The 27856-nt window shown below is 36.4% G+C and overlaps 1 protein-coding gene across 4 annotated transcripts in view; it reads left to right on the forward strand.

Annotated features, from left to right (window-relative positions):
* The window catches only part of LOC136791438 (sodium/hydrogen exchanger 9-like), an 86275-nt gene that overhangs the window by 57442 nt on the left and 977 nt on the right, over positions 1–27856 (forward strand). For 2 of the 4 annotated variants that reach the window (XM_067002352.1, XM_067002354.1), the window contains one exon: positions 1262–1367. In XM_067002352.1, the coding sequence (XP_066858453.1) occupies positions 1262–1367 (106 nt within the window). The other 2 variants (XM_067002355.1, XM_067002356.1) reach the window with 2 other exon arrangements.

Here is a 27856-nt window from a genome sequence, read left to right on the forward strand (position 1 = left end):
TTGTACATTTATATATATATATATATGTATATATTTAGATTACTTAGATATTTAAGCACCTTTCAGAAAATTTTATGATTCCAAATTTCCAGTAAATTTGATTAAGACAGAATATAATCACCTGTTCATGTATTTGTGAGCTATCAGCAGTCATCTCAATATGAAAGTGTATAATTTCCATTTCTGAAATGTCAGATGTTAACATGTCATCCTGAAGGCACTCCTAATATTTGAGATTTGTAGGCTATAAGGACTGAATCAATTGCACAATTACTTACTAGAATGAGCACCAGTGAAGCAGTGAGTTACCATGTAATTTTCAACCATACAAATATTTGGAGGCATTTACATTAAATGATGTTTGAAAAGTGAAAGCTCTGCTTCCTCCATGCAAAGAGAGAATACTAATATCAACAAAGAACATGGATAGCTTTTTTCATTTAGAGATTATGAAATGCTAGGAAGGTCTAGGAAAGGATTGTGTACAGGTTAGGAAACTGAGGCATAAAGCAAACAAGGTGTCCTTTAAAATCCTAAATATGGTACAGGTATCTAAATGTCCTTGAGGATGTGTGTCTAAATGATTTAGCCAACAAGTTTAAATATGACACAATCTAAATTTTTTCTATTGCACTGGTAAGGTAAAAGTCAGATATAGCATACCACTTGGAGAGTAGGAAGGGACTTAAATCAATGATACACTGAAGGAACCTTAAAATGGGTTGTAAATATCAGTTGTCCTGATCTGCATGAAAGCTTCATGACTACAGATGTGCTACACTTGAGGTGAAAGTGGTTTTGTTGTTGGTAGGACAGGGTGCAAGGTTATTTTTCCCTTTGAGTGTTCCTCAATAAAAACACGTTACAGATGGATAAACATTATTATACCTTCTTAAAACAGGTAAACCACTACTTTAATCACCCACAAAGCCCATAGCAAACCCAACTCTTTTCAGCACCCTTATTACTCCTTGGTGACAAGATCCAAGTCCTTTGTGTACAATAAAATATACTGTGACATTTTCATTTATGCATGATTCTGTGTGTAAGAGGGAAATCTTTTTCCTAACTAGCTGAAGCAACAAAATACATAGACTTGCTGGATTTTAGTATCTTATATACTTCAGTTGACCCCTGTTATTAGCCACTTGGGTAGTAAATCAGATTAGACTTTTCAAAGCCCACACCCTAACATTACTTTATTTCTTGAACTGCCAGAGGAATATGAAAATAACAAATTCACTGTTTTGTCTCCATACAGTGACAGTCCTTGCTATTTTCCATGAGCTGCATGTGGACACAGATTTGTACACACTACTGTTTGGAGAGAGTGTTCTAAATGATGCTGTGGCTATCGTGCTGACATAGTAAGTACAGCCACTTTGATTCTTTACTTGGTGAGGTAATTCCAAGCTTTAATTGCTGATATCGTTTTCAAATTATATTGTTTGTCCAAATATAGATAAAGCATTTTAAGTTTTCATCACAGAGATGTCATTTTGGAGTTGTTCTTGGTTTGTTAAATAAAATAATTCCAATATTATTAATAGCAATTGAGTATCCAAAATGCAACTTTCATTTCTTTCATTTTCTTCAGCCTAGAAAGCAGTATATTCTGTAAAATGTGCATATTTAATTTAACATGATTTCTTTTCTCAACAACATATATTGAAAAAATAATGCTGAATGGGCACCTAGGACATAGGGCAACCGTAAAATTGGAGTCAGAACTTTTGAAATAGAAGATATCTTTTATTCTTTTACTTTTTGCAATCTATTGTTTTCCATGATTAAAACCACAAAGTTGTACACTGTAGCCCAGCTTATCTCCTTCTGCCTATTAAATCTGACAGAGTTTCAGCTGGTAATGTTATCTTAAATTTATATAAAGCCTTTTCATTCTCAGGAATCCTCAAACATCACAAATGATGGGTAAAAATCATGTGCTGTCCTAAAAAGAGAGATGCTAAGTACATGACTAACAGGATCTCAAGTTAACTCCACTCTACATGTATTAGCTTACTAGAGCTTTGCTAGAAATACAAATAATCCTCTGAAATAATCGTAAAGTAACATAACTGCAAAATCAAATTCAGTTTTCTGGAATGCTTGAAGGTGCTTCACATTAAGCCCCAATTCAGTGCCACCTTTTTCCTTAAAATACAGATCCTTGAACTAGGATTTATGCTATTCTTGAAAAAAAAATGAAAAAGAAAAAAAAAAAAAAAAGATTTTTACAAAAGTTAGTCATTAAAAAATGACCTCACATTTTGTCTGAAACAATTATAATACTTGAATTTTTTAAAAAAGTAGTTTCAAGGTACTAAAAATAGTAATCCTATTTAATTTATTATATTACAGTTATCAGTCTAGTTATGTTCACCTACACTAAACTCCTTGCATTGTTTTTAGAGCAAGAATGATATTTTCAAATGCTGAATCGTCTGAGCACATCTGGGTTGGAATATGCCACTTAGCAGAGCATCTAGTATGTCAGATAATAAAATGCGCAAAAGGAAAACTAAGCAAGGAATGGCAACCTCGGTAGAGGGGACAGAAAAGCATCCATTAAGGCAGCTTTAAAACTTGGAAAGAAGCTTGTAGGTGACAAAAAGACTGAAATTTTCTTCTCTGTTTCATTTGGCTTTGTTTAATAGAGACCTAGACATTTACAGCTCATTTAGACTCTTCATTTGTTACAGCAAGATTCCTATAGGCTGTGTAACAATTATGCTACATGCAGCACAGGGACACTCAGAATGTTTTAAGTGCCTGTAGTTTTCAGTCACTGTGATGTCAAAGCGCATGGGTCTCTTCAAAACTGAAACTCAACTGCAAAACAAATCTAGGAAGAAAAGTACTATCAGATAGCACCTGATTCATGACTTTCTAGCCTTTGCTCAGCTTCCCTGTACTCAGGTCTAGGTTAGGACCCTCAGCCTGTACATGGATAAAAAAATCAACAGGAATGGTGCCTGACACAAATGCTGGCTATCTCCTTCTTCTGCTTTCTTAGCTATACATGGTACATTACAAACTTTCTTTACTATAGAATCTCTTGTCCCTGGAAAATTAGTGTATTGTTCTGTATATCCAGTGTGAGTAATACCTCGATTACTCTAATAGATTTAGTCATTTGCAGAGACTGAAGAGAATATATGGCATTGTCAGTTTCACATTTCCTTAATTTCTGGCTTAAATAATCAGCTTCTGCACAGAGGAAATGTTTCTGCAACTTAAAATGATCTTCCTTTCTGTAGCTTTGTAAGTAAAGCTATACTGTTAATAATGTCAGCTTCAATGTGTTAACAACCCAGTAAACCAAACCGAATTTAAATGAAGAATATTATTTTTCTGTCACTATGAAAGAACAGCTAGGGGTTTTTGTGTTTTTGTTTGTTTGTTTATTTTTTTCTCTGTAACGTATACACATTTTCAGGATGGTGCAAACACAGCATGCTCATAATTACAGTAATAGGGAACTATTTAAAAAGGTGTGAGAATAATGTTTACAAATACGGAAAAGCAATAACAAGTCATTTTGTACACAGTGAATACACAGTGTGTTTCATCAACTCACAAAATAACCAAGTTAATGTCTGCAGGAATGACTCATTACAGGAAAGGAAGAGAAAAGAGGGAAACCCCTTATGGTTAACTGTTGACGATTTGGCAAGGTGAAGGTAGTAGCACGGCTATCTGCCAACAGGGCTTTATATTGATACCTGTCTTTTCCTCCAGCTTCTCCCTCCAACATCTATTTTTACTGCACTGTGTATCATTTAGTTAAGAAGGACAGCAGTCAGACCAGTTACCCTACGTTTCACATTTTAAACATTCAAAATTAGTCATTTTAATGTTTATATTAAGGATTGTTTATACCAAGGATTCATGATATTTAAGAAAAATAATAACAGAGCTACAAGAGAATACTTATTAGCTGACTAAACATGCCTGCTTTTATGTGGAAAAAGCTATATGAATAATTATGCCATGAATATTTACTATGTACTTTGTTCTCCAGGAAATGGACTTGTCACCTGTGTACTTATTCTCTGTCTATTTACAGCCTAAGCTTTATCTCTAGAAGTAGTTTATATGTGCCAAAATTAAAACAAACAAACAAGGCATACATAGGAAAATAGATATTTGAGCTTCTTTTGGGTGTTTAAAGGTGCTATATATAGTCTTTGTGATTAGAGAGTGAAACCACTTTGTGATTAGAATAGTGTAACATCCCTATTTGGAATCTAATTTTAAACATCAGATTGCAGCAACCTTTTATGAAAGCTGTAGGATGAAACATTCAAGGTGATATATTTCATTTATGAATTCCAGACTGAGGAATATTTATCATTACTAAAAAATGTAAATACTACTTTATAGACAAATACAATGAACGAAGAAGTGTCTGTGCACTGGGGAACTTACTAGCTGTGGACTGCATTCTAAAGATCATAACGGAGAAACATCCCAGTAACTTCAGTAAATTCAGAATTGTGTGTGATGAAGATTGTTGAATCGGGTTGAAAATTAATAATTTATGAATATTTTTGAGCAAATCTTTAAGATTAACCTCTTATTTTGCTTTCTTTCCATTTTCATTGTTCTATGTACCATATAAAAATTGTTGAAGCAAACATTTGCATATATTTTGAGTGCACATGCTGTAGTTTTGGACTTCGCATAGTTTTTGCATATTTACAGAGGAATTTGTATAAGAAAGTGTGGAAGAAGTTGTAAAAATAGCACCGAATAGCTTGAGATATGACAGAAAAGTAGCTGAACAGGTCATTAGCATCAAGATAGTATATTTAGCAGAGCTATTTAATCTTCCTCATGCTGAGCGCTCTCTGAGTGCAGGATGTGGAAAGCAGTAATGAATACTGATACATGTTCTCTGCTAACAAATTATCTTAGAGAACATTGCACAAGAAATGTTTGCATTGTTGTCAGTGTGAGAAGTGTTTGTATCATCGTTATGCAAAAGAGGTGCCTCCATTTCTCCACTGGCTTTTGTACCATTGCTCAGTTCGCCTGATGAGTTTCATCTCCTTCCTAGAAGATGTGATAGTGTAGAAGTCACACTGGCAGCAAGCATGTTAGCTAGTATGTATAAAAAAATCTACGATTAACATATGATATTGTCTTTCATATGTAATCATCAGAAGTGAGTGGCAGCCAGGGGACATGGGACATATGACATTTGGACATGGATTTATTAGTTCCAACAAGAAATTGAATTATTATTGCCCATCCCTCTGTTATATGCAATCAAGAACAGTTTGATACGTGAGTGAAGTGGAAATCCTGGGGATAAAAAGTGTAGAGGAAGATCACATAGCAGAAAAGCCAGAGAACATGGATTCTAGCACATAGGAAATGAAGTCCTACCTTGTCAGAATGCTAATTGCCCTAGAAAACTGCCAAGTTTGGATATTTCTGGGCAGAGAGGAAAGTAATACTGCAAACATAGTTTTCTTATAAAGTTTGGCTTGTTGTTTTTAGATACCTTAAATGGTATGTAAAGGAAGAGATGATAACCTTGGAGGTTCTGTAGAAGAAGGTGAAGAGGAACATAACTGAAAAATACTGAGTTGGTTCAAATTGGATATCCTGCCTCTTTTGTAAAGTATCAACAGGTTGGATGCATTTCATAAAGTTCACTCATGCTTATTGGCAAAAATTAGGCTATGGAAGGCTTGGACTTTGACATAGTCAAGATGTAAGGATCCTTTTGCAAAAATCTAGAACCAGCACTAAAAAGCTAAATTCTTAGAGCAGTAGGAGCTGGAAGGGTAACAAGTCCTGTTACTGTATGTTTCAGGAATTCAGTGAGCCTCTATTGGCCAGATAAAATGGCACGAATGTGCAACATTCCTTTTGTTTTGTTTTGTTTTGGAAAATCTACGCTAGTAAAAAGATGCTGCAACCCATTCTATAAAATAAACTTCCCTGGGTTGGTTCAAAGATTTACCAAGCAGTTTACTACGATGAAGAAATTTCATTTCCCAGCATTGTTGGAATATGACTTTTCTCTAAAAACAGATATATTTCAAGTCCTTTTTTCATGATCCAGCTACAGCACATGACACCATATCCGTGCTTGATAAATTAACTGTCCTTAGAATCCAAACTCCTTTGTAATAGTTTTAAAGACTTGTAATTTAAGACAAATAATTTGGAAACAGCCTATTTCATCTTGCTTTTGTCTTTCCTTCTTCAAAATAAACATCAGAGCTTATCCACTAGAATAGAATACAGCATAATGGAGGCGTTCCAATTATTCAGTCTGTTTGTGGGTTAGTATTGAGGGGAAAGGGGGCAGTATTGCAGGGCTTAGTATTGAGGAGAAAGGGGGCAGGGCAAATGAATAATGATCAGTATTACTATGCCCTGTAGGGAAATTCTTTATAAAAGTAGTTTCATGGCTCCTCTTAAATATTTCTAGGATGGACATGTTCCAACACTTTTCATAGCATAGCTCTTCTCTGCTCAAAAAATATTTTCATTCTAGTCTAGCAGTACCATATGCAAATTAATGTCATGTTCAAACCATTCTGTCTTCTCAGAAGTTCTGGTAACTTGCATAGGGCTTTCTAAAGTAACACAGCAGAGGTAACTGAGACAAGTGAGCAGAGGTGAGAGAAATTTTTTGATAAACAGTATCAATTTCCATGGGAAATAACTCAGAAGCCAGTGTTCAGCTCAGTTTTTGCTAGTTCCTTCTAAGGTTGACATTTCTCAGACAGCGATCCCTATGATTGCCTTAGGAAGTCAAGAGAATTCCTTCTGTCACACCGGTGATCCTTAATAATAGGTACAGTCATGATATTACTAATTTTAGTTCAGATCTCTCCAAAATACATGAAACTCTTTTGATCAAATGGACCTCAAATAGAAGATGAATAAGAACCTTTAAATCTTTCTGGGTTTAGATATTTATTTGTTTACCAGTATTTTTATTACTTCTGAGGTTTAAATTCTATAGGTATGGCATCGAACAAGAGGGTAAGTTTACAAAGGAGGAAAAATGTAGTCAGAGACTGAAGAAACAGACATTTGACACACACCAAATACAGGTACAAATATTCAGTTTATATTCCATTTAACTTGGTCACTGGTTTGGTTAATTAACAACCATTATCAGCAAATGTTACTTTCTTACTTTTCACAAGCAGGCTTTATTTCTAATTGTGATTCCTTGTTTATTTTATATTAAAATCAGTAGTCCTATACAGGAAAAGAAAAGACAGTGTAACTATGCTGCTGAATAATGAAATTAGGAGCTGGGATTTGCAGGAAATAATATTGGCTTTGAAAGGTATGATGGGTGTCTCCTTGGTGCATATCTCACTAGATGTAAGGCTCCCTTTAAGAATATTTTAAGCTTTCTTCTTTTGTCATGGACTGTCTGTGATTTGGGTTCTTTGCCCTTCAATTTTCAGAGCATTATTCTGTATAGAGTTTGCCACACTTTGATCCCTGAACCCACTGAATAACAAATTTCAGAGGAAAGACAGCTGAATGTTCTCATCTCATATTTTTCCCTTATACTGCAGTTGCAGTCAGGAAATGGCCATTAAAAGTGACATGGTGGGATCTCATATTTACTGTCTCAAAACCTTTCGTGTTATATGCAGTCATTTAAGACTTTTCTATCACCAATACTTTGTTTCAGTTTCCCCATCATCTGTAAGTAAATAGGATTTCATTCAATCTAAGAATATGGTGAAGTCTGCCAGCCTGTAACCCATATCTCCTGCTCAGATTTATTAGGAACTGTTAGCAAACAGTGAAAACTATGATTGCTTCAGTATTGAGTTATAGCATAATAAAAAAAAAAAAAAAAAAAAAAGACTGTTGCTTCCTTGTCCCTGTATTTTTAGCCATTTTAACCATTTATTCATACCATCTCTCAATGTCTACTATCATACTTTTTCAGTCACTGAAGTAAAAAAATAAAACAAGAACAAAAAGTGACCCAACAACAACAACATTTAAATTCTATTTATCTATTTATTTCTAACATGTATATTAACATGCATAAATGTGTTGACAAGCTGTTACTCACACAACCTAGGCAAATCAGTATGTAAATCATAGTGTAAAAAACATCCTATTCAAAAGTGGGCACTTCTGCACACACAATTAATAGCTTTAGTGTACCCACACGTAGAACTCTTCAACCTATGTCCTTCTTTCTCAGAAGTGTATAAGCCTCATTCTTTGCCAGCTACTGTACAAATAGCACACAGAGGTATACTTCTGGCCAAGGAAGAAAAGACGAAAATACAGGCACGTGCCATCAGACAGATGAGAAAAAGGTAAAAAGGATTAACAAAAGCAACATTTTCTTGCCTAAAGAACATAAGTGGCATATAGACTTCTAAGAATGGGAAGGGATGGTGAAATAGGGATGAAAGAAAAAGTATGAAACTGAAAGGCTGAGGGCAACAAATGGACATTATGAAGACATGGCTAGAAAAAAAGAAGCAAGCATAAGAAAAGACATAGTAAGAAACCAAGATGTGGCACACTGTGTAAATGCAGATCATGACATTGATACAGAAACCTGTAGATTGTAAACTCTTAAGACAAGTTCTCTTAACTCTTGTTCATTCATAGGGATGGAGAGAAAAACCTTAGTTTACATGCATGATTATTTTTCCTCTGGTGCAGTTCTGCAGAATTTTATTTTGCTTTGTTAGCAATGTCTGTGTTTGAAATCCGTAAGTTGAAAATGTGCTCCTGAAGTGGAAGGAAACTGAAAAGTGTAATAGTTAGGTCAGTTAGTTCTAAAGAATGGTGCGGTCTAATCAGGTGATGAATCTGATTCAGGAAAGGAATGAGATTCTGCCAGAAACAGAATATATGGGATATGTCCCCAGACCCCTCCTTTGGAGCTGTTTTTACATAAATAAATTTGGCAGACCTAGAGGAACTGGAGCTTCTCTGTGCTCAGTTTGAGCAGTGGTAGGCTTAGATGGGTGGTTGCTCTTTGTGCAACCTGACCGAGAACTTGCCGGTCAAAGAGAGACCAGCGCTGCCTCACAACGGGCATATGAAGAGCTGCTCCATGGTACTGACTTGCATGACTCTGAATCCTTGACAAAGATTTGGAGATTGCAGTAATTCTGTGAGCTGCAGTTCTGAACAAATGACTAAGAACCAGACCTCTGGAGTCAGCCACAGCCTCATTCCACATAAAATACTATTTGTGATTATTCTCACAAAGATTCCTGGGAAGGAATGACTGCTACATTGTGGAGGGGAATAAATAGGATTTGCTGAAAAACATGAAAGAAAGCAAAATGCTGGATGGAAGCTCAGCCCAAACATTTCACTTGCTGGTTCCCCTTGGACAAGGTGAAATTGGCTACTATTACTACTAGTGTTAGAAAGGCTTATATACCAAGCAGCCACTCAACCAAACAAATAAGAGTAACTGATAAATTAATAGAGCAAGGAGTTAATTGTGCAAGTAGTGAGTGATTTAAGAAGGGGGATGTGGAATCCTTTCAAACTATTATTTCTATAATAATGAAATTATGGTTGCCCATCTGCTCTTTTTACCTTTGAGGAAGGGTTTAGTCCCTGCTTATTTTGTTGATGATAATTAGAGTTTCACGTCACTGACCATCTGGAACAGGAGATGCAAACACTGGGAAGCTGACCAAGCTTGCTATTAGCGTGAACTTTAAAAGAGCTTCTTTCCTAGAATAGAGGAAATCCTACATAATATGGTGGAGTCCTTGCTTATTAGAACTTCATTTCTTTTTTTTTCTCCGTGAACCTTACTGTACAGAACAGTTTTGTGCTTAAATCAAGGGAAAAATACTATTGAATTTCTGTAATGCTTGCTGTAGCTGGAATTTCACTATGAAATGGAGGCTTGGAACAGACCGTTTTCAGGAAATAGTGATATTCCTCATCACTGTGTTTCTTTCACTTTTTAATGTTTCATACCTCTTTTTCCAATATCAGCTCCACATTAAAATTCTACTTAGCTTCTAGTAAATACATGCTAAAGGTGTCTCTAGCTATAAGCTATCTAATTGACTCTGTTTTGTTTATGCAATTTATTTGAATAGGCAGCCTCCGTTTGCTGTCTGGTAAACTAGAATAGATTTCAGTGACTACTGTTATGGAGATTACCCTCAGGGATGTATGAAAATGTAACTTAGCTCAAATCAGCTGGGAATGTCTGTACTTGTCATATCCAATCAAATCAGGCTTGCTGGAGGTATTTCTGTCCACTTTTACACAAACAAAATGATAACATTTAAAAATTTGAAATGCAAGCTCGGAATTAAGCATGCTGCTTGCAGAGCTTGCAAATCACATCTAAGAGGCATTTATTTAGCTACATTTTCCATACAAATGACTGAATTGGCATCAAAGCTTCTTCATTTCAAAGATTTCAGTTGGGAACTCTTCATAACTGAAATACACCCTGGTACGAGTCAGCTTATTTTTTGAGCTCTTCCAGATGTTTTTCTTTATCCAAATAACCTTTCTCTAGTGAATGACACAGATTTTCTGAGGAAGATAATTACATACAGAGTCTAATTCCACTTAGAGAGACAACTCCCTCTTAGTCGAAAATGAATGTATTGATACTATTTCCCTTGAAGTGTTGCAAAAGAAAGCACATCTGGATGAGGGCACTGTCCATAACAGTCTGCCTGGTACTTGCAGTAGAACATATTTTCAAGTCTTCCTGGGAGGACAGACAGTAGGAAAGGTGTATGTACTGGAAAGGCAAGGGAGAGTTTGCCAGTTCATTTACTGGTACCCATCAATACCTATTCACTGTTGAAAACCTTTCCAGAAATACTGTATTGAAGAGTACGGCTATTTCAATGACACAGAGGTTGTGTTCCAACAGTATAAAACCCCATCAAAATTCTTTTATTCTTTGGAGATCAGGTTGTGATCGCATGAAAGAGATGCAAGAAGAACCTGTTCACACTGTGGTAGAATGGGGCTGCGTATTTCCAGTGGCTACCCAGCAGCAGGAAAGACTGAAGTCCCTAGTGATCCTCCCCAGCTTAATTTGAATTTTATCATTCTAACCTGCTCTAATTCCTCTTTTTTATTTGACCAGCAGCAGCATCAGGTAAACTGGTTTCTACTGCAAGCCTTTCTATTTTAAGACTCAAATCCATAAACTGTTGAGTCTGTTAGAGTGAACCAACATCAATCCACATAAAACTCTTTTGCATGTGCACACATGTACATATAGGCTTGTGTTTACATGGGGAGTCATCCGTGACGTACATCAAAATAACACAAATGTTATCAAGTACTCAAAAGTTATATAATGCCCAAAATATATTTTCATGTCTTACAGAAGAGGAATGGAGACACACCTCCTGTAAACATTTTAATCAAATGTAATTTTTAGGGTTTATTTTTCATCCACAGAAACCTCCCTCAGTCCATATCCAAGACATTACCTCAGTGCGTGTGGTTTGACATTTGGATTAGGAACTTTAGTGTTTTCAGAATAAACTTTTGTCACTTGAGCAAAGAGAATAATTGATAGCAGCAGCATGCAGCTGCCTTCCCTGCATGCCAGGCACAGCAGGAGGAGCATATACCTCTAGCTAGTGCATTTCAGAGCTACTTAAATGGTGAGACTCAGCAAACTTCTATTCTTAGAATTTATTCCAATGGCTATAGAGCTCCACTCTCTCATCATTTCCACCTGATTTTGTTTTTGTCCCAATCTTCTTCTTTCTCTCACTTTTATCTTTTCAATAGACAAGGGTCACTGTCTCTATCTCGCTCCACCTGTTCCCCTGAATTGATTGACCTACTCCAGCACTACTGCTGCAGTCACCAGTCTTTTTCTCTCCCATCTGAGATGGAAAGAAATTATTTCTAAAGCATAATCCAGGACTGTAAACTGCTAAACCAATCTCCTTCTTTACCTAAAGCCAAGAGATATCCCCTCTTTATTTCTGGTACACATAGCTCTTAGTTCTCCTCCTTACTACTTCGTGAAAAACGGGAGAGAGGAGGACAAGAGAGTGATGCTGCTGGTCAGTTCTGATGGCTGGTCAAACAGTAGGCGGAAGAGTTTGAGGAACAGCAATTGCAGGAAAAAAAATCACATTTGAATTTTAGATGGCACAAGCCTAATGCAAATAGGGTCTTAGAAGATGTTTAGCTGATGAGTTTTATCTGATCTCTACTGAGATTTGTCAGCTAAACATTTCCGAAACCTTAAAATATTGCTAGACTCAGGCATCTTTTCATAGCAGTGAAAGACACAGGAGCAACAGACGGGTAATTTCCTTTCTTCCCCTTAGGAGAGACAAGTCTGAATTTCAAAGTGGAATAGTGAGAAAGCCTTATACTTATGCAATTGTACAGTTTTTGTCCAAGATAGGCAAATAAATGTATTTTCTCTATACTGGTTTTGCAAAATGGCTAGATTTCAGCTGCAGTAATCTCAAAAGAAAAAAAAAAAAAGTCGTCATGAAAAGTGGAAATACAACATGGAAATATAGCCTTATCAGTGTCAGTTTGCAAAGGCACAAACCAGGAAAAACCAATGCCCACATAAAATTAGGGCATTGCCTGGCACACTGCAGGCGTGAGCTAGACTGAAAGACATCAGACAGTCAGGGCAGCAGTGGTCTAAGTGGCCCTGAGAGAGGCCAGCGTGACAAAGCTTGTTAGTTTCTACTGCGCTTAGGGAAATGGGACTTATGAACACTTGCTGTAAAGACCACTGTACCAAATAAAAAATCTACTCTTATCGGTTTCCTCCTAATACGTGTGGTACTTTGATGTTCTCCAACTAACTGCTAATTATAATGATCTACATATTTTGAATTTATTATGTGTATGTTTGGATTCATACTGAAATTTCAGTACATTTCTGGGGAGACCTGGTGACATTAGAATTTGTATTTTGAAAAGGAAGCTTTAAAGATGATTAAAACTTTGAACAAAATAGCATCCCAACAACTCATTGAATAAATTGATATGCACCCTTTTCCCTTAGCAATTTTTCCATTACAAAACTTCACAAAAGTGAAATCATCATTAAACACAGTGTTTTCATTTTGTATCCCCATTCATTACATGCTTATACTCAGTAATAATAATAATAAATCCGTTGTTCCTTTCTACATTGTTTGCTGATGTGTAGCAAGCAGACAGAAATGACAGCAAGAGAGATGAGAATAAGAGTGCATAGCAGAATGCTGTTAGCTGCCTTAAACACACTGGAAAATGGTTATGGCTAGATGAAAATATTACTGAAGAAAATGTTTCAGTCTCCTGAACCACTTTAGCAGTATACATATTCTTTATTACAGTATTTTTATTCCTACAGAATAATGCTAAAGGGACGTTAGGATCATGTTAGGACCCTTGTTTGCAGTTTTACATTCTATTTCTAGAGCTAGCATGACTGAGCCCATAGCTAGGAGAGTGTTTTCACTGCACATTGTAAGAGAGAGGTGAATGCAAAAGTTTGTGAGGAAAGACTTCTTTATTCTAGTAATTATGAGGGTGATGAAGCTAGTGAGAATTATTTTCATTTATTAATAGCTATGGTTAAGCCTCATGGAACTGCCTGTCTGGGGAAAGCATCTATTTGAAAACTAAGTAGTGGAACTTAATGCATCATACTAAAACAGTAAATCAATGGAATCTTTATGAATCCAGAAGCAAAAATTATGTTTGGTTGCCTATCATTTCTGTGAGATTTTCCAGAGTGCATTGGATCAAGTCCACAAATAAGCAGAGATCTTAATTTTAAACAAAGGGAGATCTTACTTAACTATTTTAATCTTGCAGTTGAGAAATAGTTCAAAATAAGCTGCATGTCCAAGAACCTTAGCATATGTACTTCTGAATAATATATTCTTAAGCAAGAATTCACATTTAATATATTTGGTATAAGGTCTATTTGATTAAGGGATTTGCAATATATTTAAGGAACTGCATCGTGTTTTTTTTTGGTTGGTTGGTTTTGGTTTTTTTTAGGATTCAATTATCCAAACTATTTTCAAAATTCCAGTTATCTTTTAGATTGTTTTTCAAGAGTGGCGCATGTTCATGTAGCACTGTTTAAATTTTGCTTATTTCAAACTACTAGGGATTGGGAAATAAATGTGATACCAACAGTTTTGAGAGAAATATCCCTGGAGATAGAAGCCAGACACACGGTATGTCTGTTCTAGTATTTCTCTTCTAGCTATAGTCTTTAAGGAAAAAATAATTTTTGCGATTGTGATTGACTTAGAGTTTGGGACTGAAATTCTATCCACATCATCTTCATTGCCTAACTGGTGATTCCTCCCCCTTCTTTAATTTTATCGTGAGTGAGTCTGAGTAATGCTCCATAGTAAAGGGTATTTGCAGTTTTCATAGTCAACACTGACTTAACTCTTGAGTACAACAATTTTCACAAGCTTCCACAGCCATCTCTCTGTTGTTCTCGGCAGCCGCAAGCTGCTGAAACAACCCAGTGAGGTTGTGGACACCCAGGTACAATTCAGAATAGCTTCAGCTAACGTAGTCTTCTGCAGCTCCCAGGCAAGGAGAAAAGGAAAAAGCTTGATGCAAAGCTGCCTTTCAGTGTCTGCATCCAGCCCATGTTCCATACTCTATCAGACTAGACAGTCGGTCTCTAAACTAAACTTTCTTGCTCATGCTTTGGACAATTAATTCCTGCTTTGGAAGATAAAAGTCCATACTGTGACTTTTTTTCTTCACTTTGAAATAAGTCCAGAGCTGTTCCTTTATCTCTTTCTCAGAAATTCTATCCTTAAATGCTTTTTTCTCTACAGTAACTTAAATGGACTACACCTAACCAATATAGTGTAGTTTTCCAGTGCCTGACTATAAGTGGGTGTGTTGGGACTTGCTGAATCCAACCTTCCTTGTAGTGCACAGTCCCATGATTTTGTTTTAATATTCTGCGTCTAATATTAAATGTATAGCAGTGATTTTAAAGAACTTCAGGATACAGAGTGATAAGACAACAAGTAATAAAATTGCAATTTGAAAATTTGTACCATGGCTTGGGTTTTTCTTTCTTTTTATAAGCTGTAAGTACCAGAATATTAGTATTACCAGAAAGGTAAATGAGAAGAGCTTCAAGTCCAACTTGTTCCTATAGGAATATTACTGTCATTCTCAGTGCGAGGCTGATCAGCTTTTGTAGCAAGTGAAGTGTCTTTCCCTAAGGTAAGTTTTATTCTGTTCATTTGCTATATTTAGATTGGAACCAGAGCCCTACAATTCAAAATATCCCTAAATCCCTATTCTCAGCTCCACTATGTCAAGAAGACAAAACATGTAACATGTTTTGTTTTTGACATTGTTACTGCCAACACTAGAACATGCAGTTCACATCTGGATTTATTTTAGACTTTCTCATGATAACAGCTGCATTTCTTGTCTTCACTTGGATACATTTTTTAAAATGAAAATTGCCATGGCAACAACTGCAACCATGTATTATAAAGCAACAGAAGTGGAACTAATATTTGTGAGAGAAGCTCTGTTATCAAGATAGTATTTCATTCAGACAACACCAGAGTCATTTTTCTCTAGCCTTTCCTTTTTTTTTTTTTTAAAGAAAAATTTAGAAAATATTTTCAATAATGAAATGTAGGTGGGATTGGACAGCTCAGGCGATTATAAAGATTTTCTTCTTTAGATTACTGGCTCATCTCAAATCCAGATTATCAAGAGCCAAAAATTTTCATCTGTTTGGTGGGGGTTTGAAAAAAATTGTTAGGGTACCGAGATTTGAAAATCATTCCCATAACAGCTACGTTCTCAGCTGAAACACAGAGACAGCAAACTGAGTATACATGAAGGGTGTGTCTTCACTGAGGGAAAAAGGATGTGACCCATCCTTGAAACAAGCTAATATCTAACGCAATGAAAAAATTCATAGGCAGTTTGCAATACTAACACAAAATAGTTCAAAATGAGCTATCCTTCAAGATTTTCCTTCATATCATTTGCAACCTACTGGGCTACCCAAGGTAACAATGTACTATTTCTCCTATTAAAATGTGGCTAATGAGGGCAGTTTTGCGCCAGCCTCAAGGTACATGTTCCAAGTCAGGATTGAGGTGTAGTCATTCAGCATATGGCCCAGGTACTTTAGGAATCACATAGGCCATTTTCTTTATGCTTCCAACATTTCTCAGAACATTAAATCACTTTTTAAAATCTCCACAAGAATCTGGGTAGATCAACAAACTGTATCCCAGACGTTGAAAATATACATGAAATCTAAAGCTGTTTTCCTATTTAGATCCCTTCAAATAAGGATAAAATGTGGCTTGTAAGCACAGACTGAAAGGTGACCACATACCACAATGTGGACACATACCAAAGAACATTTTTCTTATTTCTTACACTTTAGAGAGTCTTAGGTGGGAGAGGAGGACCATGCTAAAACTGAAAAGAATTTTAGAAAGACTTTCAGATAACTTTCACTCTACTTTATGGGCTTTAACATAATTTATCTTCCTCAGTTGTATTCAGCACCAGGCCCCTGAATGCACTGCTCTTTTCACAAGTTGCTAAAGATGCTCAGGTTGTGTGAAGGGAGACTGAGGGCTCTTTTCCTAATCTCGTATAGGATCTCTTACATTCTGGAAGTAAAAAAGCCCAAGGTTGTTGGTAGGCCAGAAATTTGGCAGAGGACTTTGGTACTGACAATAGACTATCCAGCCACTCTAGCAACTACATGCATCCTCTAAAAGCAGATGTAGCTCTGTCTGGGATATAATATTTTAATCAAAAACAGTAGCTTACAAGACCTCTTAACAGACAAGCAGTACCATATTTCACTGACTAGTTACAGAACTCTGGGGTTCTTTTGAACACACATTGTCATGTAGTCCTGCTTCAGTAAATTACTTTTGTGCCATGGACAGCTTATTTCAGGGAGGTAACATAGAGGAAAAACAGAGAAAAAAGAATAAAATTACTTCTGTGGTGCCTGAGGTAAATTTACCAAAGCAAATTTACCCCCAAAGAATGGGGTTCTTTCCTGTTTTGCTGCAAAGAGGAGAGAATGAGTGAAAGAACAGGCTATTTGTTTTCCTCAAGATGAGGAGCTCTGGGTACTTACAACTTCCTTGCTCTGTCTCTGGGAGCTGAGTAATTTACAGGCAGGCCTCCTGTGAATCTGGAGTGCTGTCTTGAGAGCACAAATGGGACACACCACACTTAAACACATCAGGATCTTCATAAGCAGAGGCCACAGAAAAGAAAAACTCTTTGACTATTGAATAAGAACTTATCACATCAGTTCCTTCATTGATCAGCTAGCAAGCTGACATTGCCTCTCTACCCCTGCATTTGGATTCATTCCAGGGGATTTCCAGGTTGCTACAAGATTATAGTACAGCATAATACTGTTTAACCACCTAGCTCTCAAGGAGAAGTTGATTTAAATCCCAGAGGAGAGTGATGCAAGTAGGACTGTGTGTTTGTGGAGGATAAGGACTAGATATTCCTAAAAAATGGAAGGTTGTTATTCATCCCTCAGTATTTTACAAGGCAGAAAGCTGTTGTGAGTTCTGCTACAATGTTATGACGCTGAGTCAAACTCTAAATGAAGGAAGTATTGTCTGAAATAAAATATACATCACTTTCTTTTATTTCAGTTTTAAGCTTCTCCTGAGCAAAACTATGGGCTGTATGATTCTGAGAAATAAAATTATGGTTCAGTAAGGGTTTAGCACAAACTGTGTCCCCCAAAGCTCTACTAGTTGCCCACAGGGGCAAAGGATTTATCATGGCTAGTCAGTCTCCTCGAGATGTTTCATAAAGTGTTTGGGTCAAATTCTACTTTTTTATGACTCCAGTGCAAATCTGGAACGATTGCACTGAATCAGTGGAGTTACTTCAGATGTTCATCATTGTAAAAGCAGTTTGAGGCAGTTTCTCATCCAGAGTGTTCAAGCAGAATGACAGTAAATCACAGTCATTTAATAGTAATCTGCTGCAGCATTCTAACGTGTATCACTCAGTGCAGGCAACCATCAGGCAGTATCATTTTACCAACAGGAAGGTAGAATTCAATTGACATAGATGAATATCGCATTTATTTGCATTAATGCCGTCACCGTAAAAGGCAAGGGTAGTTCAATGGCTCCAATGTCTCATTCTGGAGTTATCCCAATAATTTTAGTACAAGGGGAGGGTTAATTAAAACTACCCATCCAGTCAGCAATCACCTCCCGTGCTTCTTATAGACATATCAGTCAGCATCTTGTTAGCTCTGATGTTTTATTCTTTGCGCTCCGGGTGTATAGAGTAAAATAAGTCCCGTAGTATCACCTTTTGCCACTTTTGTAAAAATAAAACTGAGCTGCGGATAGAATTAGACCTCCAAGAGGACATTAAACTCTTTGCCCTACACTCATGGAACATTTGCAATTACACTTGAATTCAATTTTTGTCTTTCAAAAGAGAAATACCATTTTCAGTGAATATCCTTATTTCATGAACACATCACCCTGGACTAATATAAGAACTGTCACATAAATTGAAGGTTGTATAAATGTTTCTGATAAATATTTATCAACTCTGCTTTAAGTAAATAGTGGCGAACGGTTCACAGGCAAAAAACTGAAGGATAATACAAAGATGAAGAATGATATAATAAAGAATAATATAAAGGTGATAGGAGAGAAAGGTCCAAGCACATAAGAAGAAAGCAAGTGCTGTTCCTTATTTTACTATTAGATAAATAAAAATCATTAAATCATTTAAACAAGTTTGGATGGTTGGGTCTAGAGATGTGAAAGCTGAGAGTGGACAGCAGCTATTTTAAGTCAGGTATCAGTAGTAAGGAGGCAAAAAGGTAGTCTAGGGTCATGGACAAATGTTAGTAGAAGTGTTAATTCGTACACCACATCTAATTCCCTTAATGGCACAATATATCTCTTCAAATTTTTAGTTTCTCTTTTTGTTTTTTATCATTGTCATCTTGTTCAGGAAACAATTTTATTTGACGCACTTTCTGGGGATTAGTGCCTGGATGTCTGAGAATGCCTTCACAAAGTATGAAGTACTTTTATTCTTTTTTATTTTTTATTTATTTATTTATTTTTTACTTTTATACTTTTATTATATTATATTTAAAGTACTCTTATTCATTAGACATGCTCTGCCATTCATGTCTGGTTGTTTAAGTAGCATGGTGGAGCAGAATTGTTTCAAATACCACATAGGACTGTATTTCTTTCAGTTTCTCCAGAAAGTGTTTGGAGGATTTTTCCTTGTTCATTTTTTCTTGTTAACTCAGAGGGTTGGCAGTTTGATACATCCCTGGTTAGTAACTTTTACAGTCGTGTTTTCTCTGCAGAAAAACTGCACAGTTTTTACAGTACTGTTTTAATTTGTAAATTCTATTTTACTTGGGTATAAGTTATTACAGAGAGATGCAAGGCAGAAGAGAAATCCAGCTCTTCATATTAATACATTAATAATTTACGTTTACGTATTTATGTTCCTTGGACATTGATTCTTTGTTTCTACTTTCTTCCCACTACAAGCATCTTTACAGCTGCCACTCAGAGCTCCCTAAATGTGAGGACACCCTTCAGGTCGCTTTAGATACACAAGCCATTTCTCTTTTTGCTATGTTTGAAAACAATGGAAGTTAAACACTGAGGTAGATTACATTAGTGATACCCAAATGAGAAATAATCACAGTTGCAGGCACAGAAGTTTCTAAATTATGCGCTTTTTGATATGATCAGCTGATAAGTAAGGACAGTGGTAACAGCGTAATGCAGAATACAGCACATACCGTCACAGATGAACCACTATCAGCCATCTGTTTTCTGCTGATGTGCTTCATTCCTCTCAAAGATATGGGGCAGGCTTTTGGGAACAGAGTTGTCACTGCAAAATGACTGTGATATTTTCAAAAAGATGTATGAAAATTAGACATTTAGAAGCAATAGCTGTCATTTAAGGAAGAAATATTCCTATACCAAGCCTCAGATAAATGCTAACATATTTTACTATTAAAGCCTTAGTTTGATTTTACAAAGAATTATGTCAGGGTTGCAGTTTATCAGGCTTTCTTTCTATTAAAGATAAAAAGAAGGCAGCATTTGCCTAGGACAAGGTAATGACAATGTTAGGACTCCTGTACATATACGATATGCCATATTGTGTATGCCTCAGAACACTAAGTGTAGGAGAAGTACATACACACTTCTTGTGGAAAGAAAAGGGAAAACTTGGTAAGGAAGATTTAAGACACAGCTGAGCTAGGGGTTCAGCATGTTTTCCTCTCATTTTGAGAGGAAAAACTACTCCAAAAAAGGTAGATTTTAGAATATTAGTGATCAGGACACTGCCACCTTTGCTGAAAAGATTAGTGTGCTGTTCTGAATCCATGGGGGTGTATCTGGTTCCTCACCTTTATCATGTCTTCCAGACACAATAACTCTTTTACAGGCTTCATACTGTATATGTACATGACTCAGTTATAAAAACGTGTTGTTTGTATCCAGTGTTTATGAGAAGAGAAGCAAAAATTTAATTCACTTGGAATTTAGTTTAGAAAACTACAAGAATTGAAGAATACTGTGGCACAACATGTTCGAAGGCACCAATTTCAGTATAAGGAACATAATTTGTGTGCCTGGGGTACTTAGAAATTTATGCCCTACTTTAATTTTTCTACTGCACCATGCCTTAATGAGTATGAATGTCAGGTTTCACAAACAGTACATCCTGTTTCTCAGATGTACACAGGTAAAGAATACCCCTACTAGTTGAGATATGGCTTTGGACTTGAAATTGTTCAGTCTGCAAGCCCATTAGGGTATCACTCATCATCAAAACTGTAATCTCACATCTCCTTTCTATGTGTCTGCAGTGACTAAAAGTCTGTAGGGACCTAGTTCTGAACAGGATTAGAGGGTGGGGGAGTTCCCAGCACTTCTGTCAGGAGGAGCTTGCAGAGGTCTTCTTGGGCACCAGGACACCGGGTTCAACCCCATGAAGGTGGGTGAGCGACCAGCTCCTTTAAAGGTGAAGGTGGTGGAACTTTCAGGGCAGGATCACCGTGGTAAAGAGATGGTACCTATGACTCTCTAAGGGTGCAAGAGGCTCCCTAAGGGTAATGGCTAGGGAGGCAGTGGAGATGGCGGGAGAATGACAGGTTTTCTGCAGCCCCCTGATGTTTGAGGGCAGATGAAAACTAAGATGTGCATTAGGGAATGTCTACCTGGAACAACACAAACTACTCATTATTTGCTCCAGCTGTACTGCCAGGTGCTGCTCTGTGTCAGCTCAGGCCTGAACACAGAAGAAAACTGAAATAATTACCAGTGTAGAAAATATTTGTCAGTAGCTATCAAAAATGACTCCTGATGAGCTAAGCTGACTTCTGACTGCCCAAGTTAAGGGACAGAGTCACTCACATTCTGCAGCTGCTTTATAATAATGCTGATGAATTTACTAAGCTATGCAGTTAAATCTGGTCTGAAAATGCCTTGTGTCATTTAAAAAGAAGATTGAATCTATCAGTAACTCTAGATATTTTATGTTAAGTGAAAATTTAGCAGAGAGACTGAATTCCTTCTTCATTTTCATGCAGATGTTGCATTTCCTCATAAATGGGAAAACTTATGTTTTCCATAAACTCTATGACAGTTGTACCTTTCTACCATGCCTTGTGCTTTGACATCTGCCATCAGCGAGCCACTTTGGAATTGATAACAAATCTACTTTAAGAAAGGTTTCTATAAACAGTAAAATCCCTATGTTCTATGACAGAAAGTGTTAGTTTGGTTTGAATTAATCAAAACAAGAAGTCCAATAACAGCTCATAATGTCTAGAAAAGCCTAGAAAGGAACAAAGGTAAGGACAGGAAAGAGAGGAAGCAAATATTCCATTACACGGAGAAAATGTAATAGAGTGTAATTCCTTCTATAAGGTAGATTCTTAAATAGCTGCTAGATCTTCTTCTAGAACTAAAACCAATAGAACTACTAACCGTGTGCTAAAACCAGATTGCGAGTGGAATAAAACCATGATGTGATGTACTGCCAAGAATAAAGTTTTCGACATCCAGATTTGGATGTCACTGCAATATTTTGGACATTCAGATTTGGATGCAACTGCAACTTTTTTTGCAGTACTTATAAGTATATAAATAGAAAGTCCAAATTTCTGTGAACTCCACACTTCTGGAGCCTTAATCTTCTGAACATTCACAAATATTGTCAGGAATAAATTCCAGGGAGACAGATTTCTTTACAATGAAGGATGAACATAGACTCATCTATGTTCTTCTAATGCACCTTCTGTGCGTGGACTTTGTTTACCAAACACCATTCTAAATATGCCTGAAAAATGCAGTAAGTTTGGTTTTGGAAGTTTTCATCTAGAGGATCTCCACATACTTGCCTCAATCTACTGTTACAATAGGTTGCTTTTGCAAGTCCTAAAGACTTCCTGCAGCAGTGTGCCACTTCTTTCCTCTCCCTTAATCATTTGCAAAGCTTGTCTCTACTTCACAGATGCTTTTATTTGCTTAGCATACTCACATCCCAATCTTATCTCATTTGTTTTCATTTTTATAGTTCATCTACTTGCTATTACTGGGCAAGGAGCTATTTTATGAGGCAGCCCGGAAGCCTTTACCAACCTAAAACTTGCCAAGAGAAGGTGTAGGTGTCTAGTGGTACACACGCACTTTCACATTGAGCTCCTGGTTCAAACACTTGCCTTTTGGGAAAATTACAGTTCTGTGCTTCGGGCTTTCTTCGAACACTTTTAGGAAAATCATATAGTTAAAAAGTTTAGAGGGAACAGAAATTGTTCAGTTCACTCCACTTCTCTGAAAACTCCAAGTTTTCTAACACAGTAGAGTGACCTACCTTTATCTGTATAAGTATAATGTTAGGAAAGAAGAACATTCTTTCCCTCTCAAAAACAACCTTGAACTCTGTCATAAAATGGCCTATTTTGTTTTTCTTAATTAGCAGCTGATAAAATCACCATGTAGTTCTATAATTATTTATCACCTGAGGGAAATCCCTCTCACTCCGTGAAGGTATTTTAAGGAATATCTCATGTTTCTGTATATTCAGCATGATTTTATTTTTAACATTGTCCCTGATTCTCTTCTGTGCAGTATTATGTAGCACACAGCAGTACAGCAAACAGGAAAAAGGCCACTGGGCAATAGGAAGCCCTTTGACCTAGCAAGTGGAAAAAAGTCTTTTTCTGAAGATCATAAGCTTTTTGCTTTCACGTTGGTCAAATAAACAGAGGAAGAAAGAAAGGAATAAACCAGTTTATCTACTAGTTATTTCTAATAACTGATTCCACATCATTCTATCAGAAATTTTCTGCAGTTTGCACATATTTTTATTCTGATCCTTGCATGCCTTTTTTTCTAGCATATCATCTTTTTTTAAAACTCATCTAATACATGTGTTGCATCACTTTGGCTTTTATCAAAACCAAGGATCTTTGTGCTGTTCTGTTAGTTACAACAGATTAACACCTCTCTGTTTGATGCTGCCATGCCAGCCCGAGGCATGTCAGGCCTTGACAGGGGCCAAAGGCAGAATACAAGATTTAACCTCATATACAGATTTTTCCTCATAAAGCTTTCATGACTTCTTGAAAAACCTTTGCTCTAATCCTAAATACATTCAATTTTTTAAAGTAAAATACTATCATTTAAATGAAATTATATTCACAGATTCACAGACTATTTCCCAATTCACAAACTGGAAAAAAAATTGTAGCAAGAAAAGTATATTACGAGTAAATAAGATATTTCTTGAGAATATTGGGATGTAAAAACTAATCAATTAAGATGTAAATTGAAACATGGCTATACTCTTCCTACTACAACAGCACTTAAAATTCTACTTACCATGGAAACTTTTAGTATTATATCTCTATACAACCCCATAGAAAGAACCATTCACCATCCTGAGGTTTCATCCTAAAATGATCTTAACAGGTCATGGAGGGAAGAAGCAGAATGATCTGTGTGGTATAAATGGCACAAGCTATAAATCCTTCTTTCTGTCTCAAGCAAAAGCTATGATCGCAACTTACACTTTATTGTCTAAATAAATATTGCCTATATTTCCATTTTGAAAGCTGTGAAAACACTTGACCCTGTCCATTGATATTTGGTCAAGGAAGCACAGAAGAACTGAGTAGAAAAAGGGATCCATGAAATAGGTTTCTAATACAGGAGGTACTAGTTAATCTTTATAAGAACCAGTAGGATAGTAGGGACTGGGGGAGGTGTTTGTGAGATATGTCTGTCAAGCACTCACTGAGGACCTAACAAAAATCTTTCACTCTGTCCCTCAATTGTTTCTCACTATAGGTGGTCAGTAAAGCATATCTTTGACATTAGTTCTGTTCAGTTATCAAACTCTGAAGACAGTTTTCTATTGTATTTATTTTTAGGATTTCCTAAATCCAACGTTGATACAAACTTATCTAAACACACAATTTTTTAGTTATACTAGTTTAACAATTAGAAAACCCCTAATATTAAAAAACTAAATGCAGTTTCAAATTTAATATCAAAGTTTCACACACTGCTTGATAACGAACAGAGATCACCCCCTTTTGCAACAGGCACAGAGAGCAGACTAACAGCAACAGCAAGCCATGCCAGCGTGTTTCTTGAATTGCTCTCTGAGAAGAGGCAGAAGAGTAGAGGCTCTCTAAGTTTAATTATGTTTCTCTCCAGTGTTAAACTTTGAAATTTTGCTTTTAGATCAAATAATTGACTTGGCAGGAAGTACTGGAATAAACAGTATAAAACTCTGTTCCATCTATGTGTAGCTCATAAAGAAAAACTACCAGGTAAATTAGTATGTATTTTGGATGCTTAAAATATAGCTAAAATATAGTATTAAAGAAGAAACATTCAGAAAAGGAAAATAATAAATCTAGTTCAGAATAATACAGAATGAAAAATAGAACTAAATACTCTTTGAACTGTAGGAAATTGGTATATGGGAAACCTTAGTTCTGAAAAGATTTATAGCAGAAACCGTAGTTGGTATAATGAGCATATGTTGTGCTATGGAGGTTAAAAAAAATACCATGTTTTTGGGCGAGCATATTGAGTAGAAAAATTTCCCACTGAGAATGAGTCACTCCATATTAGTTGCTGAAATAACTACATCAAGAATAGGATGTTTTCTTCTAGCTGTCTCTACACCTGAAAGCTGTTGGTAAATTGTAACCCTGACTGGTATTAACAAAGTCAACTTCTCTTGCCTTAAGGTTAACGTACATAATAAAAAATAAAAAATAAATAAATAAAAGTCCATTAATGGCAATAGCTGAAATTTGACTAGTAAACTTTCTCTCCATGTCAATACTTTTTTTTGGTTGTTTTACTTTTTATTACTGAGCATTCTTTTCTGAGGACAGAGCCCATCAATATAATTGAATGGTTTTGCTTTATTTTAGGATGTGGTCAGGCTGACCTCCCTAAATTCACCACTCAATGTTTGTGAGTAGTGAATTCAGAGCACCTGTGACACAAATGATCAATTCCTGATTTATAATTCATTAAGCAATATATAGTAAGTGCTGCAGGCACTGTATACTTATTTGAGTTAAATAAAAGAGAACCAAGTGTCTGCTTTACAGTCAAGACATGCCTAAAGTTTTAGATCTAGCATTTCTAGTTACACTACTAAAGATTTTCAACTCTAACTAACTAAACTGAAGCCCTCCCTAAGTATACAAAATACACTTAGCAGATTAGTTTATAGAATCACAGAATTATAGAAAAATTTGGGTTGGAAGGGACCTTAAAGCCCACCCAGTCCCAACACCCTGCCATGGGCAGGGACACCTCCCGCCGGCCCGGGCTGCCCAAAGCCCCATCCAGCCTGGCCTTGAGCACTGCCAGGGATGGGGCACCCACAGCTTGCCTGGGCCAGGGCCTCACCACCCTCTGAATGTAGAATTTTTTCCTTAGAGCTAATCTAAATTTTCTTTCTTTTACTTGAAGTTCATTACCCCTTGTCCTATTGCTATACATCCCGGTAAAGAGCTTTTCCACATCTTTCTTGTAAGACTCCTTTAAGTATTGGAAGGATGCTAAAATATAAGGTCCAGAGAGCCTTCTCTTCTCTAGAATAAACATAATTGCACAGTATCACTACAGATAGGATTTCCTTTGACAGAGATATCGATTCCATCCATTTAGCAAATATATCTGTGGTTTAATATAGTTCTTTATTTCCTACGAGGTCTAAAACAACAAATATTCAATAGGGCAGAGAAGACAAACATTTCAAGAGTCATTTGAAGGCAAGAGAAGCAAAGAACTATAACTGACCCTTGGTCTAAGAATAGGGTCAAAGAGAGTCACAGCTGAAAGAGGACTGAAAACTTAGAGAGCAGCATTTTGTCAAATAGCATTTCCTCTGGGAACAGTATTTTGTGTAGTTATATTAATAGCACTTTCCAGTATGAATCATCTCACTAGTTTTGTGATGGTGCTGATCAGCATAACTAGAGATACCAGATTTTGGTGCTTAGTGATTTCCATTCTAGTGCGTTAGTATTTACCTCCCATATTTAGTGGTGCTTCACCATATGTTTCAGAATCCTTGTGCCTTTTTTACAGATTGAAAGTATGATGTCTGTTTTCACTTGTCTTCATATTATTTGCAGATTCCTAAATCAATGTAACTGTTTAGAAAATCCTCCATAAAGAGCTATGTCTCTAAGTCTTAACTCCAGATGGAAGACATCATACTGCTGGGACCACATACTTAATATGCAAGAGCTTAAAATATTCAAAACATTTTAAAAATTCTAAATTTTTAATGCTTAAAATACCAACCATTTTCCAGCAACCCAAGCTACATTCTGGAATCCAGTGCCAAGCTCAGTACATTTTCTTTCACAACAAACATAAAAGGCCTACAGTACTGGATGCAACAGAACCACAAAGATCTGAAATGTTGCTTAATTAGTGTTTAGGAGGCTCAGGGTTATTGTGTATCTGTTAAGTTTAATGCCTCCAGAAGCAAAAAATGCATATATATTTGGTATTTCTATGGAAATAACTGGCTAGTGGCAAATACTAATCCTGAAAGTCTCAGAAATGTTTTAAGTGCACAATCTCCCCTGCGGTGACATCATTTCCCATTCAGAAATACTCTTGATGGTTGTGCTCAGAGGTGGGACATGGGAGATGACCTCTGACAACTTCAGCAGTTTCTTCCTGTGGGACAACATTCATTCTGTCCTCAAGGCTTCCTGTTGTTGAGTTCTTGATATGCTTTCAGTTGTATTTATGAAGGGTTACACCAAGAAGGGAACTACTAGGTGGTTTATGACAAGATTGCTGCTGCAGATTTGGTACCTACTGTGATTTGTATCACCCATTTGAGCCTCAGCTATAAAGCTGCGGTTTTTATCAGGAATATTTGTGAATATATAACTGTACCGAAGACATATGGTCAATAAATAATTCAAAGTTATCTATCTTCCCTGCACATTTCTTATACACCTACCACCTATTAATGTTTAGTCGGCTTGGAAACAATATTCTTTATGGCACTTCTTGTATAAAAATGTTTACTGACTGGCAGCAGACTATTGATTTCCGTTGTGATACCTTGAAAATAAACTGTTTCCCACCCCAGTCTCCATCTGCTTTGCCTTCCCATCTGCTATCAGCACCAAGAAACCTTGTTTTGCATTTTGAGTCCCTAAAAATGTCTATTTTCAGTTAGTGGTTCCAGTATCATAATAATGTGTTTGTATTCATTATTCCATTTTCTCTCCCTCTCCCCAATCTCTTTGTTTTCTTTT

This window comes from Anser cygnoides, chromosome 9 (assembly GCF_040182565.1).
Source record: "Anser cygnoides isolate HZ-2024a breed goose chromosome 9, Taihu_goose_T2T_genome, whole genome shotgun sequence".
NCBI lineage: Eukaryota > Metazoa > Chordata > Aves > Anseriformes > Anatidae > Anser > Anser cygnoides.